The sequence below is a fragment of the Agelaius phoeniceus genome, chromosome 13, assembly GCF_051311805.1.
Source record: "Agelaius phoeniceus isolate bAgePho1 chromosome 13, bAgePho1.hap1, whole genome shotgun sequence".
NCBI lineage: Eukaryota > Metazoa > Chordata > Aves > Passeriformes > Icteridae > Agelaius > Agelaius phoeniceus.
In genome coordinates, this window is record NC_135277.1 from 8,644,091 (window position 1) to 8,663,756 (window position 19,666).

General features: G+C 44.4%; 1 protein-coding gene across 2 annotated transcripts in view; it reads left to right on the plus strand.

Moving 5' to 3' along the window:
* LOC129126338 (cell migration-inducing and hyaluronan-binding protein) overlaps positions 1-18,293 on the plus strand; it is a 101,649-nt gene extending 83,356 nt beyond the window's left edge. For both annotated transcript variants that reach the window (XM_077185376.1, XM_077185377.1), the window contains exons 18-29: positions 2,635-2,766; positions 4,651-4,686; positions 4,901-5,056; positions 6,344-6,524; positions 8,363-8,578; positions 9,509-9,720; positions 10,177-10,362; positions 11,084-11,288; positions 12,038-12,124; positions 12,434-12,591; positions 14,037-14,137; positions 14,750-18,293. In XM_077185376.1, the coding sequence (XP_077041491.1) occupies positions 2,635-2,766; positions 4,651-4,686; positions 4,901-5,056; positions 6,344-6,524; positions 8,363-8,578; positions 9,509-9,720; positions 10,177-10,362; positions 11,084-11,288; positions 12,038-12,124; positions 12,434-12,591; positions 14,037-14,137; positions 14,750-14,877 (1,798 nt within the window). In that variant the 3' untranslated portion in view covers positions 14,878-18,293. The remainder of the gene's footprint in view (positions 1-2,634; positions 2,767-4,650; positions 4,687-4,900; positions 5,057-6,343; positions 6,525-8,362; positions 8,579-9,508; positions 9,721-10,176; positions 10,363-11,083; positions 11,289-12,037; positions 12,125-12,433; positions 12,592-14,036; positions 14,138-14,749) is intronic.
* The last annotated feature ends 1,373 nt before the right edge of the window (positions 18,294-19,666 follow it).

Consider the following 19,666-nt stretch of genomic DNA (forward strand, 5'->3'; position numbering starts at 1 on the left):
CTGACTGAAAGCTATGAAATTGCCCCACAAGGGAGACTCACAAGAATCATTGCAATGCCTTTGGGTTGGCTCTTTTTGAAGAAAGTTCTTAGATACACCTTGCCATTTCTGACTTCATCTCTCCATTCTCCTTTATAAGGGACCCTCAACACCCACACCTTTCTGGTTTTCTAGCTCTGAGCTGAGCTGGCTTGGATATTACATCTGCTGTAGGGTGTTTCCACTGATTTTTGCATTCCATTGATTTTTGAATTTTTTAGATAAGGAAGAAAATTCACTGCCTGGTCAACAGTCCCTCTGGGCAGAAGTTGCTGCAAGAGTTTCTTAGGAATAAGAAATATCAGTATTTCTTGGGAATGCTATTAATTTTGTTCATTCTTTTAGAACCTGCTTGAACAGGGAGTGCTTATGTCATGGGGCTCATGCTTTGATTTCAGATTTCAGTCTAGTTTCAAATCTGACACTGCAGTAACCATCACAATTAAATACACAGAGTGATCCTTCATTTCTACTGCTGTGCACAGCCTCTCTGTGGTCTAATGGAGCAATTTAGAAATAATGGAAACCTCTCTGCAGACTGGATCACATCAGCAGACCTAGTGTGGTCTGGTGGCTTCTGAGAACCTGCTCTTTCCCCAGAGCTGGCCCCAGAGGAGGCTGATGAAAGGGCTGCACTTGCACCCTTATATCTCATTAGAGGTTGAGTCTGGCTCTTAGTTACCAACCCCCAGACATGTAAAAGGACTTAAATACTCTCAAATGTCATAGTTTCTTTCCTAACAGACCAATTGCCTCCAGTTGCACCCTATCCTACATTCCTCCACAACTGCATTTCTTGACAGAAGAAACCATGTAAGGAAGAGAAACCTGCTGAAAGCCTCTGCTCAGCAGGGGAGAATGGCAACTCTATCTCCTTCTCATCTCTGGGGTGTGGGTTACCCAGACTGCTGTAGTCATGCACTGGGGAGGCATTACAGGGGTGGGATCCATCTTCCCAGGGGAGCCCAGCCAGGAGCTCAGATATCAGTTACCCACATCACCCTGGCTAGCAGCTGATGCTAAAAGATGTTCAAAAGTGAATGTTATTTACATTATTTAAATGCTCAGTTAATTAAACTGATAAATTCAATGGTAAAAGTAGCTGCTAAAAAACAACTTAAGAGCAGCCTGCTCTTGGGAGCCTGATGCTGCTTTTGCATGAACACGTGCCTTGGGGAGCTGCCTGCTGCCACAGGCGCAGTTAGTGGTTAGAAAAGGCAATTTCTCCCCTGCCATACAAGGGCAGGAATGGCCCTTGGAAGCCAAACAATTCAGAATGCACTCGTGGTTGTGCTCAGGGATTACCCAGCAGCATAAACTGCAGCTCAGATTATTTATTCCATTTTCCACCTTTCACGTAACAAGACTGAACTGAATAAATGACTGAAGTTGGGCTGGCTGGAGCAAACTGTGAGCTAGGCTGGACAGTGACAGAGTTGGAGAGATTATTCTGCATTCAGTAACAGCATTAAATGTCCAAGTCAAATTCTGGACCCTGTAATGTTCTTCCAGTTATCATGGATGTGAATGAAATTGGAATTCATCTCAAAATATCTGTACTTAACAATGCCTGGGGAATTCACAAGAGCTGATACTAAATCTGTCTCTGAAAGTAAATTCACAGTGATGGAGCTGCCAAAGCAATATTCATTTATTGGAACCCTATCAGCCTGATGCTCAGTTTTAGATTGATATGATGGCTTATTAAGCAAAGCAAAGTGCTATTGAATATCTGTTAGCAATTTGACAGCTTGGCCTCGCTAGCCACGGTGAGGAATGAATTTTAATCTCTGGACCATCCGTTGCTGGCACTGAGCTGGATACTCATCTGTCAGGTTTTCTAAGCTCTGCAGTGTGATGGAGGATGCTCCTCCAACAGCAGAAAGGTGCCTCAGGACAGGGTAAATGACAGCCAAGCTCAGCATCACCTCGCTCAGATCCTGTGGCCCAAGCAGTGGCTGTCAGGGAGCAGCTTAGGGCACACATTGCTGCAGTTTCTGCTTCTGTCTGCTTTTTTTCACCAAATCAGGCCAATGTTTCATCATACTGAGAACTTCAGGGTCACTAAATCTTGTACGTGTGTCCTGTGTAGTGGGAGTAGTGAAGGACATGCTCTCAGCCCCTCTCCAAGATTTTTAAATTCCTTTCCACAGCAAGAAAAATTTGGCAGTGGTACTCATGGCCACAGTATAGCCAGAGTTAGGAGATAAGAATGCTCAAAAGGGAAAACAAAAGAATATTTATCTAAATAACAGGAACATGCTAAAGGATAGCAGTAAGAGATTTTAAAAAAATATATCTGGAACTTTTGGGAGCAATAATAAACTTTCCATGCTTTCAGCAATATATCAGCAATACAACACCGGAAAGGTGAAAAGAAACTTGGAGCAGATCTTTACAACTGCCTTGCCTGGACCTTCCTTCCCTTGGCAGCTGGGCCTGGCCATCACAGCTTGAGCAGACACGCTACGTGGATGGAGAGTGGTCCCAAAGCTGTTCCTGAGTTACCATAAAGCAGATGTTCAGCGGGGCCATGCAGGCAGCAAGGCCACCTTCCCTCACCAACCAACCTTTCCTGTCTCCCTCTGCTTGCAGGTACAGCCCCCACAAGGATGCTGATCCTCTGAAGCCCAGGGAACCTGCAATAATTGAGGGCTTTATTGCCTACAAGAATCAGGATCACGGGGCCTGGCTGCGAGGTGGAGATGTGTGGCTGGACAACTGCCAGTGAGTTTTGCCTTATTTCAACTCTCAGAGTTCAGCCTGGTGTTTATGGCAAGCATAGCTGTGGTTCAGACTATTTATATCGCTTTGTGCCTTTCATATGGCCAAGATTGAAATGAAGATGAAATGTTGAGCCACCACAGGCATTATTTTACACAAACAAAACCTCCTTTGTCTGAGCTGAGGATGCCTCAGGTTGTGTCTCTGCGTGATGCTGACCAGCAATAAATCGTCACAATACAGATGCACAGATGCAAATAACTGAAAATAAAACCGAATTTATTTTTTTTTTTAATATTAAAGATGAGGTGCTTTGAAAAGAAAACAGTGAAATGCACCAGCTTTCCTGGCTCAGGCTGGTCACAGATCAGTTTTATGTGGTTCAGTGTAATGCTGAATAAGCAGGTACTGATGAAGCAGACATAAAACTATGCATCACAGCAGCAAGGGAGAGAGTCTGGGCAAGTGTGTGTTGTGCTCTTTGAAGGCCATTTCCTGCCCTGGCCAGAGCTGATATTTGTCTTGCTCTTGAAAACAGATGATCTGCTGCAGTTTCTGTTTCTGAGCCAGGCTCCTGATATCAATCCTAGCAAAGAGGAGAAGAAGGAAAAAGCCCCTTTAGGAGGGATATTGTGATAACCCTGGTGGGAATGGCTGCCACGCTGATACCTGGTGTCCAATTCCCAGCCAGAGCTGCCTTACCTTGGAGTGACCCAAACCTCTTAGAGCAGCCAGTGGGATAAGCTGGCAGCAGTGACCTGGTGAGAATGGGGCTGCAGCAGAACACTCAGAAATGTCATATTGAGCGACACAGTTTGTGTTTCTTATGACCCACAAGAATCCACCCTGCTCCAAGGGCAGCAAGTGCTGTCCTCACAGATCCCACTGGGGTCACTGGGACATTTGCATTGCTGAGTATCCTTTGCCAGGGTGCTAAAGCACCAAGTGCTTTATGAGTTTCCAGCAGCAAATCTCTGAGTGTGTGTGAATTGGAGGAAGCAGCCATCAAACTGTAATTGTCTTTATAGCCAGAGCCATTTCCTTTTCTACGGCTAGAATCTAATTTATGTATCCCATTAACAGGGCCAGCGTTAATGTGGCCTGCAGGGAAGCACGGAGGCCATAGGGTGGGAAGGGCTGCCACCTACAGACAGCAGCACAGGGAGGGGATCTGCTCCCAAACCACTGCCAGCATCAGTGACAGACGTGGGAGGTGATGCTGGTGTGGAAACAGCATCAAGACTGACTTGAGCTATCAGTTCGTAGTGGCATTTCTCTAAGCAGCAGTCAAGGACCAACATCTGTGATTTATCTTATCCTGAAATTTCAGCAAAATAGAAAGATATTCTAATTTTTTTTATTATTATTTTTATTTTTAATAAGGAAGCTCTGGTCTCTGTATTCCTGTTGAGGAAAGAAAAGCCAAGCTGCTCTTTTTTTATCACCTTGCAAAGCTCTTTTATGGAAGCAGTTTGTGAAACATGAAGACAGGGAAGCACAGTGTGTAAGGCAAAGCACCATTAAATAATAAAAGCTGGTTGGAGTGGGAGATAAGCATGATTGTTTTATCTACCAGAGAAAAGCATGTGATCATTAGACAAAGGGATAAAGCTTTATCAGGCAAGTAAACTATGGCTAGTAATCACCATCTTAACCCCAGCTGGAGCAATCAGTCTGCTGCTTCATGTGATCTGAAAATTCTGCAAGATGTGCCAAAAGAGATCTTCCAAAACTGGAATGGGAACAAGTCTGGGAAAACCCGAGTTCCCCTGAGCACTGTACAGTAACAAATCCCTGCTATTCCCCACTAGTTTGCTTGTTATAGTTTGACATGACAAACCAAAGCCACCCCAAATCTCTTCTGAAGCATCTCTCTTCTCTTGGCAGGTTTGCTGACAATGGCATTGGGCTGACCTTGGCGAGGCAAGTGTGGCAGGGCAGGGTGGCAGGGCTGGGTGGCAGGGCTGGGTGGCAGGGCTGGGTGGCAGGGCTGGGTGGCAGGGATGGGTGGCAGGGATGGGTGGCAGGGCTGGGTGGCAGGGATGGGTGGCAGGGATGGGTGGCAGGGATGTGTGGCAGGGCACAGGGCTGGGGCTGGCTGTCAGCAGCCCTTTCACCTCCAGCCCTTTCTTCTCAGTGGTGGCACCTTCCCTCACGATGATGGCTCCAAGCAGGAGATCAAGAACAGCCTGTTTGTGGGTGAGAGTGGAAACCTGGGCACGGAGACCATGGACAATGAGATCTGGGGGCCTGGGGGCCTGGATCACCGGGGAAGGACCCTGCCCATCGGCCCGTAAGTTCCGCTCAGCACATCAAAGCACTCACTCACAAATCCAGCCCAGTGTGGTTTCCTCAGCGCTGCTCAGTTTAATAACCATTACACAGAAAGGATTTAATTTCATGTTTCCCAATCCCAGAGTCCTCACTGTGCAGCTGCTGCTGGCAGGTACATCCTTGCAGGCTGCCAAGACAGATCAGGCTCCTCTCTCCTTCCCCCTCCCCTTTGCAAGGGGATTTGAGAGGACAGCAAGAGTACTCTGTGCTAGCAGGGCACCTCTGGATGTGTGATCAGCAGTGCTGAGCAATGAGCTGAGCTCCATCAGCTCCAGGAAGGTTCATAGAAACCCCTTCCTAGGCTTGCATGTGCTCATGTGTGTGCTCAGTGCTGTCACTACAGTAGCCCCACAGTGAGCAAACAGCGCAGCTGATGATTTTCTGCCATATTGAGGCCTCAATTTTGCTGTCAGCAGTGATGCTGGTGACTTATTATAAACTATACCAATAATGAAAACCCATTCTGCTATGAGTCTCCTAATATCCTTGACACATATGTGGACATATGTCATCTTGGATGTTGTATGCAGAAACTCAGAACAAATGCACTGGAGCAGGCAGGAATTCTCTAAGGGATCATACCAGGAAGGGATCAAATTTATTTATCATAAGTGAAATTTGAAATGTCTTGTCTTAGCTCTAAAAGGCCTTAAGCATCTTGTTTGTTTAATTGGTATGAAAATGGTGTCTTCTTTACCTTGCAGCTGATATCAGAAAAGGTTAAGAGATTAAAGATTAATTAATCTGCCCTATCAACTCTTCTTAGCTCTATAGATTGTAGGACCTTTCCTTGTTTTCAAAACCATTTTTTATTGCAGTTGATTTGCAATGTTTCTTTCCAAATCCCTTTGAAAGATGTGGTGGGATTTCTTTTAGCCCCGCCATTACTCAGCCCAAGGAGTCTGCACAGCTCTGCTGAGTTTCAGGTTTCACTGCTGCAGAACTCATTTCTGATGGCAAACACGAATTTATTCATCTTTAGCTCAGTCCTTTGGCATTGCTGTTACTTCCTTCCCTGGAGAAGTACGGGCTAAATAAAGATGATCTGTTCAACACGAGAGAACTTGAGCTGAACTTACAAGGATAAGAGAGCTGAAAAGAAGGGAAATCCCTTCTCTTCCAAAGCAGGAACTTAGGAGCCATCCTATGGCCCGCAAGAATTGAAAGCGCTGTGGGACCGTGCGTGTCTAGAGCACATCTCCTGACGCTAACGTGCCATGACCAAGTCTCTCTGAATGCATTCCAGGGATTTCCCCATCCGAGGGATCCAGTTCTACGACGGGCCCATCAACGTCCAGAACTGCACGTTCCGCAAGTTCGCGGCGCTGGACGGGCGGCACACGAGCGCCCTCGCCTTCCGCCTCAACAACGCCTGGCAGAGCTGCCCCAACAACAACGTCACCGCCATCCGCTTCGAGGATGTCCCTGTGAGTCCCCTCCTGCCGGGATCGTTAGCTGCTCAGAGTGACCCCAAGATAGATAGGTTGGAAAGTCTCTTTTCCCAGCCCGGCGCTTGAAGAAGGAGTCAGAGCTCCTAATTTCTGGGTCTCAAGGTTGTTTATTGTGTCTTATCTATAAAAAATTGTCTCCTGCCCTGTCGAGGTCCGTCCAGCAGGACAGTTCCAGGCACTCTGCCTGTTATGTCTTTATGTGTTATGTCTTTGTACTAAAAACTACGTGTACAATGTTCACCATAACTTTCCAGTCCCTATCACCTGTGTTAGACACTGAGCTTCTACTCCAAACCAATCTGTAAGTGCCAACATCACAGCAGAAGATGGAGGCCAAGAAGAAGAAGGAGAAAGGCTGGACATGCCCAGTTCCCTCCATCTTGCCTCCTGAACCCCCATACCAGAAACCCTAAAATCTACTTTTCCACCCCATGATAACTTCACTAATATTCTACCTAAACTGTTGTGGCTTGCTGATCTTCATCTAAGGTTGGTAATTTCTCCAGGGGTCATAATCAAAACCCCGGGTGTTTTGGGCTCTGTGCCAGGGCTTCTGAGCCCCCTGGCAGGGGTCCTGGCTGTCCTGGACAGCCATAGGGATGTCCTGGGTCCTGACACCCTCCCAGACAGCCCTTCCTGCCTTGGAAGTAGGATTGTGGGCAAAAAGCAGAAAATCTTGCCCACTGTCTTTGCCAGAAGTTTAACAACAATGAAATGTGATGGGTGCAATAACAAGAAGATTCAAATGTCCATCAGGTTTGCAGCTAAACAGATGCACCCCATAGCAACACTGAAGTGAAAATAATTTCTATTTCTGTATGTCTCAGAAACTGAAGAATCAGCCCCCCTTTATTTTCAACAGTGGTATAATATTAAAGCAACAGAAGGAAGTCTGTTCTGAAAGGCCTGACTGACCTAGAAGCAGAAAATACTGATTTTGGGGAACAGCCAGTGAAACTGAGCTGATGCAGGATAATTCTGCAGCCCTGCACACCAGGGTAATTCCAGACTCCAGTTTTGCAGACATAAATGAGAGCAGAGTCCAGCCAAAAGGGGTTTGCCAAATTTTGAATTACAGTATGAACCTCTGGGTGCTGGTCTGAACCCGTCCTGGGGCCTGTTCTTTTGAGTTATTTTTGCATTTGCCTGCACAAATACGTGCTAACTGTTTCACTGGGGTTCACCTTTAGCAGCTGTTAAATCCAGCTCCCAAACATTACAAACAAATAAATAAATAAAGTGATTGGGCTGAAATGATTTGTCTTGCTTAATTTTCAAAAAAATTAGCAGGCTTGCTCACAAGTCAGGAAAAATGCTGACCAGTGCCAAATACGATGGGAAAGGCAAAATTCCCCTAAAAGTGTTGGTTGGTCACTCTCACATTGCACAAGGCAGGCTGGTGAGATGACATTTATTTATGCTGGATAAAAATATCAGTCAGAAGTTGCCTGGGCAGCCATTTCCCAGGGCTGTCTGTTTCCCACATTGGGATGACTTCATGTGGCTTGGAACTTTGAAACTGTGTTAGCAAACAATGAGTGAAGTGGCTCTCGTGAAATCGCCCCGAGTCCTGAACCTTCCTCCAGAATTTTCAGACAAACCTTCCCAGTGGTGAAGCTGAAATTGTTTTTTTAGCCTTTCCCCCATGGTCAGCAGGGAAATGTGTGTCTGCTCTGCCTAACAAGTCAAACACACCTTTTAAGTCAGAAAATGGGTAATTTGAGCCACTGTAGTGACCAAGGGCATCCTTTTCTTGTACTCTAAGTGGTGAATTCCTTTCTGGAGATGTAAATTTGTTCCATTGTTTTGTTTAGATTACTTCAAGAGTCTTCTTTGGAGAACCTGGCCCGTGGTTCAATGATCTGGATATGGATGGTGACAAAACATCAGTTTTTCATGATGTAGATGGTTCTGTGTCAGAATACCCAGGCTCCTACCTGATCAAAGAGGATAACTGGTTAATCAAGCACCCTGACTGCATTGATGTGCCCGACTGGAGAGGCTCCATCTGCAGTGGGCACTTTGCACAGGTAAGGCTGCTCACCTTGCAGTGCCATTATCACTTTGGTTTGTTTAAAATTTCTTGGCACTTTAAAGCTTGACCTGTAGAAATGGACTTTCTTCAGAGTGCTCAGTGTTTGTTTGTCAGCCAGCATGTCTGCACAGGTGACTTTGAACATGAGAAATACTGTGGTGTATTTTCTGAAACCTTGGCCTTGGCTGCTGACAACTCCAACAGCTTCTGCCTGAAGCCTCCTGAGAGCTCCGTGGGCATTCACTGATTAATATTCATAAATCCCTGGGCTGTCAGCTAGTTATTTTTCCCTGATTTATGGAAGGAAGTGTTGCCCACAGTGTTATGGGAAATGTGCTGATGAGTTGAAATTAGACTTCAGCTTTCATGGTCTTTCATCCTGTGTGTGACCACCAAACCATTCTTCCCACCACAGGAGCCCTGAGTGCTGCTGCTGCCATGAGAGTCCTCACTTTCCTCACTGAGAGGGCCTGGTTTTGTCTTGTGTGTTGCAACAGTTGGGGTTTTTTTGTGTGCAGTGCCCCTACAGCCAATTTCTAACCACTGAGCTGGGTTTCAGGCTTCTGAAATCCAGACAGAAGGATCCTTGTTCAGCACAAGTCACATGTCTGAGGTAGATACTGTCCTGCTGCTGGGGGTTGCAGGGTGCTGTGGAATATCTCAGCCCTGCTGCAGCCTCTGGCACATGCACTTGAACTCAGTGGATGAGGAAATGAGCCCTTTTTTTTTCCTGAAAACAGTTTGCTTTGTTGAAATGGAAGCCTAAGAAGTTGAACATAAGTGCACAGCCCACAGGTTCCTGCCCAGCACACAGGACTTGCTCCAGCTCACATCTATTGAATATCTGAACCTTTCACTGTAGTTCATTAAACCCTTGGTGATGGTTTTTTTGTTTGGTTGGTTTTTTTTGTTTTTTTCCATCCAGATATACATCCAAGCCTACAAGCCAGCCAACCTGAAAATGAAAATAATAAAAAATGACTACCACAATCACCCGCTCTACTTGGAAGGGGCTTTGAGCAAAAGCACTCATTACCAGCAGTATCAGCCAGTTGTAACTCTGAGGAAAGGCTACACCATCCACTGGGACAAGACAGCCCCTGAAGAGCTGGCCATATGGCTCATCAACTTCAACAAGTGAGTGAACTGAGTCCCAGCATTCCAGCACAATCATGTAACTGCACATTTCTGATGGCTGAGGTCATCACCTCATGAGCTCTTCCAGAATGAACATGCCTGTTACAGGAAGTCCATCGAGTTCATCTTTTCATGAGCCATCTCAGGTTCCTGTTTCCTCCCCCAGGAGGCTCTGTAAGATAACTCAGTTCATTTTTGGAGGTTCAGAGCTAATTCATCCCTGGTGCATGGAAGTCACAGGTGTAGAAGTCGGAAGCAGATCTGCCCTGCATTGCTTAACTAACCCATGGTTGTTATGTCTGTATATTTATGTTGCATTAATCCATTCTAAACCATGAAAATTCTAACTGGACAGGAAAAAACTTATTGTAAATTATTTAGTTTGGCTTCTAGCATGCCCAGGAAAATAAAAGTTATGTTATAACTTGTTACAATGTGGGCCTTTGCTATTTTTAGGAATGACTGGATCCAAGTAGGGTTTTGCTATCCTAAAGGGACAACATTTTCCATTCTCTCAGACATCCACAACCGTCTCTTGAAGAAAACATACAAAACTGGAACCTTCTACAGAACCTCCCAAATGGAGAAACTGGAGCACAGATACCCTACCAAAGGGTATTACTACTGGGATGAGGACACTGGGTAAGACAGCAGCCCTTGCTGGTTTGGACATTGCTGCTTTGGGAATGCTGCTAGAGCTGGGAGCTGTTTGCCTAATGCCACTAGCAGGGATTGCAACCAAACCAGGAATGTTTTCTGGGAATGTGACCAGTGTTTAATTTTCCTGGGACTCCCAGGCCTGCCAGTCATTCACAGCCTCTGCTGCACTGCCAATTACTCTGGGAAATGCTTTTCCAAGTGAATACAAATTAGAAAAGGGAAAAAAAAAAAAAAAAAAAAGAAAGACAAGAGCAAAGTGCTGACCACAAAACTTAACCGAAGACATGCACAGCCCTTATTGTTTTGAACAACAACTATTTATAAGCACCATGACAGGGATGCAGAGGAACTAAGTGCAAAGCCTGTTATTTTAAAGGATTAAAATAAGGGAAAGGAAAGAAAGGCCTAAAATACAAAGCATGTATTTTTACATATATCACTATACTATCACTATAGAATAGAGCTCAGAAGGTGTTCAGGTGCTATCTGATTTCTCTGTTTTACTTTCCATAAGCTCCCTAAACCAGTTCTGGGATGAGTGTTCCCTTTTATTTGCATGTGAGATGTTGGGCACTATAAAACACAGGGCCAAGGGCTGCAATGCAAATTATTGCAAACCATAGGAAAGAGTCCACCAGGACAGTATGTTTTTGCACAAAATGTTTGAAATATGCTGTTTTTTTTTTTCTTTTCCTGCCTACAGGTTGCTGTTTCTGAAACTCAAAGCTCAAAATGAGAAGGAGAAGTTTGCTTTCTGCTCTGTAAAGGGCTGTGAGAGAATAAGAATCAAAGCTGTGATCCCAAAGACAGCTGGTGTCAGCGACTGTGAAGCCACAGCCTACCCCAAGTACATTGAGACACCAATAGTGGAAGTGCCAATGCCAAAGAAGCTCTCCAGAGCACAACTGGTAAAGCAGCTGATTTCTTATCACAGAATCACTGCTCATGTAAATCTGGCACATATTGTGCCCACAGATATAGAAAAACTTTGTGCCAGGGTCAGCATATGCTGTGCCTGATTTTCTGGAATGGTTCAGGCAGGTGAAATAATATGAAACAGATTCTTGCAATATGTGGAGAGGCATTGCAAGCTCTGTGCTTGTTCTTTTGGGGCTCTGATGTGATGTGCTGTTCTTGAAAGCACAGGGTGAAAACTGATGAGCTGGAAGACAGGTTGGTCCAGTGAATGTGATTTTGGAGCCTCCAGCTCCTCCAGGCTGTAAGGACAGCAGTGGCAGGCAGGGGACTGAATAGTAGAGCTGAATTATTCTCATTTATATAATGCATAACACAATCTCCAGTATCCAGTCTGGTTCTGGGGGAGGAAGTGGGGTATTTATCTGTTATTTGGGTTTTTCCACTCCTTGCCCTTGAAACAGGAATACAAGCAAAGCCTTGGAGAATTCTGTGTCAGTTCTGCAAAGTAAGAATCACTCTGCCATTCAGTGGAACAGCTTAACTGGTGACAGGATGAGCAGAGAGGTTACCATTGTGCCCAGTTTCATTAGCAATTTAATTTGGCAGGTCAGTGCTTATTATGTAGCTTCCTTGTTGATTGAATTTCAGGGTTTGAAATGTTTTCAATTAAAATGCAGCATTCAGGTGATGGACATTCTCACTAGAAAATCTGGTTGTTTTTTGTTTGTTTTGCAAACAGAAGACCAAGGACCACCTAATTGAAGTGAAAATAGAAACTTACAAGAAACAGTACTTCCACCTGAAGGATGACTTTGCATACATTGAGGTGAGCAAATCCTCTCAATGAACTTAATGGGGTGCAATTCTACACCACTTGCTTTATCTTGATGGAAAAATTGCTTATAAAGTTACCATGGAGAGTTAAATTCGGGTAATTTCTGCTTGGTATTTTGGGAAAAAAAAAAAAAAAGGGTGTATCTTCTCCTGATAGGCAGGATAGAGGATCTCAGAGACCTGGAGTTCTGCCCTTTAAAGCAAAGAGCAGTCCCGTGACTCAAGACTATCAGGGCTTCTTACAGGTGATTGTTTGCAATTGTGTTACTGTGAGATGAAGAATGTTGTTCCCCCTGCCCAGGTTGATGGTGTCAGGTTTTTCCTCACTGAAGAGGGTATCCAGCTGGTTGTGATTGATGGGCACCATGGAAAAGTTGTGGATCGAGTGACATTCAAAAACTCCATTCTACAAGGAATCCCAGCACAGATAGAGAATTATGTCAACAACATCAAAGATCAGTGAGTAAATAATCTGTTCTCACTAAGGTGCAATGTACAAAAATGCTGCATAACACTCATCTTTTTCTTGGATTTTATCACCCAACATGGGCCAGACACCCAACAGCAGAGCAATACACCCAAGTGTATTTTTGTGCCTGATGACTCCAAGAGCCCAAATGTGTGCAGGGCATGCAGGCAGCAGCAGGATGCACTCTTTGATTCAGGGACTGATTGAGCCCCAGAAAATGTGCAGGGCTGCATGTGATTAATAAACTGCAGAGCTACATTTATGTTGTGGGTTATAGACAAACTGCAGACTTAAATTCACAAAGCACTGATCCATACACATGCACACAGCTTCCATTTTTTTACTGCACTTATGTTTTCTCAGATTGCAGATAATTCCACTAATAAAATCCATTCCCCTTTGCACATTCCCCTGCCCAGACCCAAAGGCTGGATTATTTTGTATTTTAAGTATGGGCAGCCAGGAATGCAGAGTTTTGGAAATAAGGGATAAGTAGCCAAGAGATGTTCCTGCATCTTGGAGGACAATGGCTTCTTCTGCTGGAGGGAGAATTGGAACCACATCAGAAACCCCATTAACCAAAGGGGTTGTTCCCACATTAGCTTGAGGAGTGCTCATGGGAAATGAATATATTTAATTGTTATTAAATCTGTTTGGATTTGAAATCTGATGTGTAACATTTAATACAAATAGGAGTGCTTTGTTGACAAATCATCTGAAATAGCTGTGGGCAGATTGACAGGATATTGTTCTGGCATTTACTCTAGAGACTTGGGGGAAACTTGAGCAGAGTGCCATGCAGGTGCAGGCAGATGTGTTTATATTGTCTTAAATAATTCTAGAGGTTTCAAAAATCACATTATATAGTTACTTCAGGGAAGCATGGTAATTTCTCACTTTTGTTTTATATAAAAAATAAGTAGTCTTTTCAGAGAGGCCACCATCCCGCTTTACAAAAATCCCAATCCTGGCTAAGTCCAGTTCCTGATCAGGAATAGTAGTAATAATATTAACACACTTTTTAAAGAGAAGCACACTGAAAGGAACAAAAAAGTAAGGTCATCAAAAGTCTCAGGGAGGTGAATTTACTCAGGTTTAATCTGCTAATGAAAGAACAAGAAATTGTTTGGGACTTGCTAAGGGCATCCCAGGGAGAAGATGGGTTTCTCTGAGCAAAGCAGGATGGAACTGCAGGCTGGAAACATTTAAATCATCCTAGAAAACCATGTTTAAAAATAAAAAACTGTGACTTTTGTCTGCTTTCTAATGGGTTTTGCATGACTGGAAAAATAATCTATGGCCAAAGTGTTGGAAAGCATTGAGAAGCATTAAAGCTGAAGCCACACAGGGGCAGGAGTTACCAGTGCTCAGGACAAACAAGTGAGGAAGGTGTTCTTACTCTCCACCCATTTACACACCTCTTTGCTTCCTTCAGCTCCATAGTGCTGGTGACATCTAAAGGAAGATTCATTTCAAGAGGACCATGGACTAAAGTACTGGAGAAACTTGGAGCAGGAGAAGGTTTTAGGTTAAAAGGTAACCATTTTAAAAAACTCATTTCTAACCTCCCATTATTCCAGTAAAGGGACCGTTTTTCTGCTTCTAAACTTTGCCTCACTTGTTTCTATCAGCATGTGCTCAAACATCCTGGAACCAGTAATTTATTTATTCAGAAAGGTTGTATCCACTGCAGCTTTGATTAACATGCTCCATTTAAAACTGTAAATAGAAAAAACACACTGGCAGTTTTTCTTAGAAATAAATAATTCAGGGGATTTGATTTTCCAGATTAAGTTTAGATAAAAAGACCTTTTAATAATAGAAATATTGAGCCTTTTCACCCACTAAATGCTGCAAACCAGGATTTTTTTCCTTGTCTGAACTTGGTTTTAGCTGATTTTCTCTTGAAACATTCTGACTTGATGGCCCAAAGTGTGTTGATTTCAGAGCATCACATACTGCATTAGAATACAGCTCCATGTGCACAGTGCTGCAATCAGCTCTAGGAGATTTTGTCCTGATTCCATCTGTGTGTGTGTCACACACATGGCTCTTGTGCACCTTCAGCCATGAGGTGTGGCCGTGCACACAGGTGGGTTTCTGGTGCACTCCTGGCACACCCCAAAATACATTTGCTCTCATTTGCAGAAAAAATGGCTTTTGTGGGCTTCAAAGGCGGCTTCCGCCCCGTCTGGGTGAGGCTGGTCACCAGCGAGGACTCAGCTAAGATCTACCAAGCACTGCCAATTCCTGTGGTGAAGAAAATGAAGTTGTGAGGACACCCTGCTGTGCCTGCTGGCCCGCTAGCACCGCCCCGTGGGACGGACGGACGGACGGACGGACGGACAGATGGACTACTGACTGCTCTGCGCAGGCCTCGCCCGTAGCATTTTGTTGTTGTTGTTGTTGCTGTTGAAAAAGAAATCTCACTGTAAGTAGTAGAGTGGCCATAGGTGCCAGGAGAGCCACACGTGACCGGCGTGTGCTCGGGGCTGGCCAGGCTGGGCTGGCTCAGGGGACACGGAGCGAGGCCTGGGCTGCTCCTGCAGGCGCGGCTCCTGGCACACACTCATCTTGGTGCTGCCTCTTGAAGGGAGCTCTTGGTCTGAGGACCATCAAGGATTGTTGCTTCCACCATCCCTCTCTGAAGGCCATCAAGGTCTTGACTTTTCCTTTTCCGTAGTGCAACTAGCTGCTCGCGTAGACATGGGATGCCAGTTCAAAGACTGGTTGACAATCGGGTTTGAGTGATTTCCTGGATGCTGGGAAGTGTAACTGGACAGTAAGCACTTCCCCTAAAGCTTCTGTGACGTTTGATCCAGCTCTTTGGGGTGTGTGTTGTACATGCAGCCCATGGCACATAGCTGGGGAAGAGATGACAGAAGGAGTGGACAAAACATGCCAGCAGAGACTGATGGAACCACCTATTCCTGCTTCCTCAGAAAACTGTGTTTTTCCTATGGATCAAGGAGTTTTAATAGTGGCTGTGCAAATATGAAATTTTCCTTCAACAATCAGCTGCAGGCTAGAAGGGGAGCAATGTCAATTAGCACATGTATTTTCTCAGCCTTTCCCATTCAGCCTTTCCCTCTGTATTACAGCATCCAGGATCAGTTTATGGTTGCCAGCTAATTCCATCCTAATTCAAGGTTTCCAATTTTTGACTAGGAATGCTGGGACTTACCTTATTCAGCATCAAATAGGGTGAGCTGCCCTCGCCTTTCCCAGGACATCAGAGGGAACAGGATCAGACTGCTCTGCTGTGTGTTGTTTTCTGATCCTGTCTTCAGGCTTAAGATACTATGTCTTGGTCCTCCTGTGAGAGTTACATGAGACCTGGATGAGGTCTCTCCAGGTGGCTGAAGAATTAAAGTGGGAATCCCAATGCACTAGTTAGATGTCTTGTCCCTTCTTTCTCCCCGCTTCAAACAAAGACCTGGGTAATGATGGCAGATCAGAGTGGATCAGGGGCATCTCTTGAAGGTGGGATGTTATCTTGTAAAACACTGAAAGCAGTTCTGGTGTTCAGTGATATTTCTGTCAGTTGCTCCAAAATACCACACAGGCGTTTCTGGAGGCTGTGGCTGTTCTTAGAAATCTGAGGGCAGGGGGGAAGTGTGAAAGACATCATGACAAGCTTTTAAAGAATGTCAATCTTGCCAGTAAGTCTTGGGTTTATTTCCCCACTTTATCTCTGCCTGTCCCCAGTGCCACATAAATTATTCCAATCGCTGATGGCTACTTTGTTTATTAATTAGGTTTTTCTTTTTCCCCACAGTATCAAAAATGCTACCTTGAAATTAGACTAAAAAGCAAGGATTTTGTTTGTCATTCCAAAGGCTGTGCAGATACTGGTTTAGACCAGTTGCTCTGATTGTTAAAGCAAGCATGAACAAAATTTAGATATACTGTAGGTTACATTCCACTCAAGCCTCTCCTGGGTTTTGAAACTGGAAATGTTCATTTCAGTCTTACTACAAAAGTGTTTTGAATTCACTGAATGTCATGTGTATTTTATTTAACAAAGAAAAAAAAAAGAGCCAAGTGTTCCCTCCCAGCTTCCCAACAAGAGTCTGGTAATGAATGTCCTTAGGCATTTGTGCTGTTTGCAGAGTGAATGGGCAACATTTGTAAAAGGCAAATGAGGTGGGTTGTTTATTCCTAAAAATTCTTATGATAGTTTGGGGATTTTGCAAATTATTCCATGAAAGAGTCATTCTCACTGGTGTTTCAACCATGATCATCCAAAACGTTTATCTGATGTCCCGTGATGGCCACAACAGTGCCAGATCCATGAAGTCAAGGGAAGAGACTAACAGGAATTGCCCTGGGTCTGTCAGTTTGGGTTGTCTAAACCTTCTCCTTGCCCTGAGCCAGTGCTGTTGATTGCAGCAGTTTTGGTGGAACACATTTTCTTCCATGGGATGGACCAAACCAGGAATATTTCCTCCATGAGCACTTAGCAGAGGCTGGCAGGAAAGCCGGGCTGGGGATGTGCCTGGAGTGGGATTTGCTTTGTCCAAGCCCCAGTGCTGGGGTTGCCCTCTGCAGTGCTCCACTGGCCACGGCCATTTCCCCTCTCCTGCCCCCTCTAAGAGTGCAAACACCCAGGAGCATCCCACCAGGTGGGTCTGTCCCCTAAACTGCTTTGCTCAGCTTCCAGGAGCATGTTGCCTTTGTGCTGAAGTGTAGCTTCTGATTTTGCTGTTTTGGCAATTCTCAGGGTGAAAGCATAAGACTTGGCTCTAGGAAAAACCTTTTTCTTTTCCTTTCCTAAAACATCTCACCTTATTAAGAGAGAAAACTTCAGCAGCTTGTCCTGTGATGCTGAGCCTGGCACGTGGGGCCTGTTTTGGAGCTGGGGAGGGTCTCCTGCTGCGAATACCTGCAGGGAATCCCACAGCCAGCAGAGCATGGTGGCTGTGTGCAGGGAAATGCCCGGGGCTCCTGGGGAGAAGTGACATCCTTGTGTCCTCTGGAGACAGACTGGAGCTGGTGCCATCCCCAGTCAGCAAGGGCTCCGTGCCAAGTGACTCCTGCTCAGTCTCTGACTGTTCTAGAAGCTGCAGTGCACACTCTGACCAGTGAATTCTCCAGTTCTCATCCTCTGTACAGCCCCTGCAGGAGCTGCAGTGACCCTCTCTGTAAGGTTTTATTACTGCAGACATTTCCATGTTTGCCTACACAGTTGCCATTGGTGGAGTGGGTTTTTTCTTGGTTGCATTTTGTTTGTTTGTCTCTTTGTTTGTTTGGATGTTTGGATTTTTTTGCCTCTGTTCAATTGCTTGTTTTACCTGTCGCCGAAACAGCTGGTCCTTTTTCGGAGTTAGATGTTTGTACATTTTCTTATAGACTTTCCAATGAAAAAAAAAAAAGATATATTTTCTATTAATTTATTACAATGGCACTAAGACAACTAAATTGCAGACATATGAAGCATTTTTACTGGAGTTGAGCATTGTCCAGTTTGTTAAGGAGGTTGGCAATGTGTCTTTTCTGATAATCTGCTTTGCACTTGAAAGCTCTCTATGTCCACAGACCATGGTGGTGCATTGACTGTCGGGTTTATGATGACAAGAGCTCTTGGGACGTCGTTTCCAAAAGATTGTGGCTTACAACTGAAATAACACGTAGTTGTTTGGAGTACACAATGTTTATCAAAATAAATATTCTGTGCAAATTTCTTATTTTATTTTTGTCTCCCTACTTATTTCAAAAGACAAACCCAAGGGGCCAAGCAGTCCCTGTTTGTGTTTATTGGCCAGTCCACACAGACCACAGCACCTTTCACTGCCTGGTCACAGCTGCAGGATCTGAGAGAGGGGGACGGGAAGGGAAGGAGATGGGAGTGGGAAGGGGGATATTGCAGCCATGGAAAGGCCTGTGTTTGGGGCAGCTGGGGCACTGTGGGGTGACAGGCCAGGAAAATGGAGATGCACCCAACTCGAGGGACTTAAAAGGAGATGTGAAGAGGGTTCCCCCACCTCAACTGCTGCCAGCATGCAGGCAGACATCACTGCTGCCCTGTGTGTGTGTGTTTGTGCATGTGTATCTGTGTATTTGGGACCAGGGATGGCTGAGTGGATCTGTTACCTAAGATCAAAAAACATAAAAATATAATATAATTTAATATGTTTCATAAAATATAACATTATTTAATATTTAGATTATATATTACAAAGATAATATAAATTATTAAAAGAGTATTATGGACTAGAAGAGAATGGAATAGTTTATCTTGGAAAAGACCTCTAAGGTCATTGAGTCCAACAGTCATAACCAAGCATTCCAAAGTCCGGTGCTAAACCATGTCCAGAAATGCCACATTATAATGTATTATAATTTATTATATTATATAGAAGATTATATCTCATATGCGAAGAATATAATAAAATATAACTATACTATATATAGTTTATATATTATAATTATATATATATTATATATTATGTAATAATAAAAGATCGATAAATATATTATATATTATTATATTATATAATACATAACTTATATATATTATTATATTTCTATAACATACATAATATAGTTTATATATTATCATTGATATGATATATGATATATTATATTATATTATATTATATTATATTATATTATATTATATTATATTATATTATATTATATTATATTATATTATATTATATTATATTATATTATATTATATTATATTATTTATATATTTTTAGCCGGAGCAGGCCGTTCCCTGTCCGCGGGCGCCCTCTGGTGGCCCCGGCCGGGCTCGGCTCCCGGCGCTCCCGGTCCCGGCCGGGCCCTGACGTTCCTGCGAGCATCTCCGGTGCATCAAGGGCCAAACGGAGCCGTCCCAGCTCCTGCTGCCAGCCGCGGGTGTAGGGATGTCTCTCCGCTGCCTCACCGAGCTTTGATTATTCTCCACAGCGCTGTGGAGCCCGGGAATCTCTGTCTGTCCGTGTCCCCAGATTTGGCGCTGTTTATGGAGCGCTTGCGGCCTCTCCGAGCAGCCGGTCCATCCCTGGAGCCGCTGCGCTGTGTCCCGGCTTTCTCCGCCTGGATCCCGCAGCTCTCTCA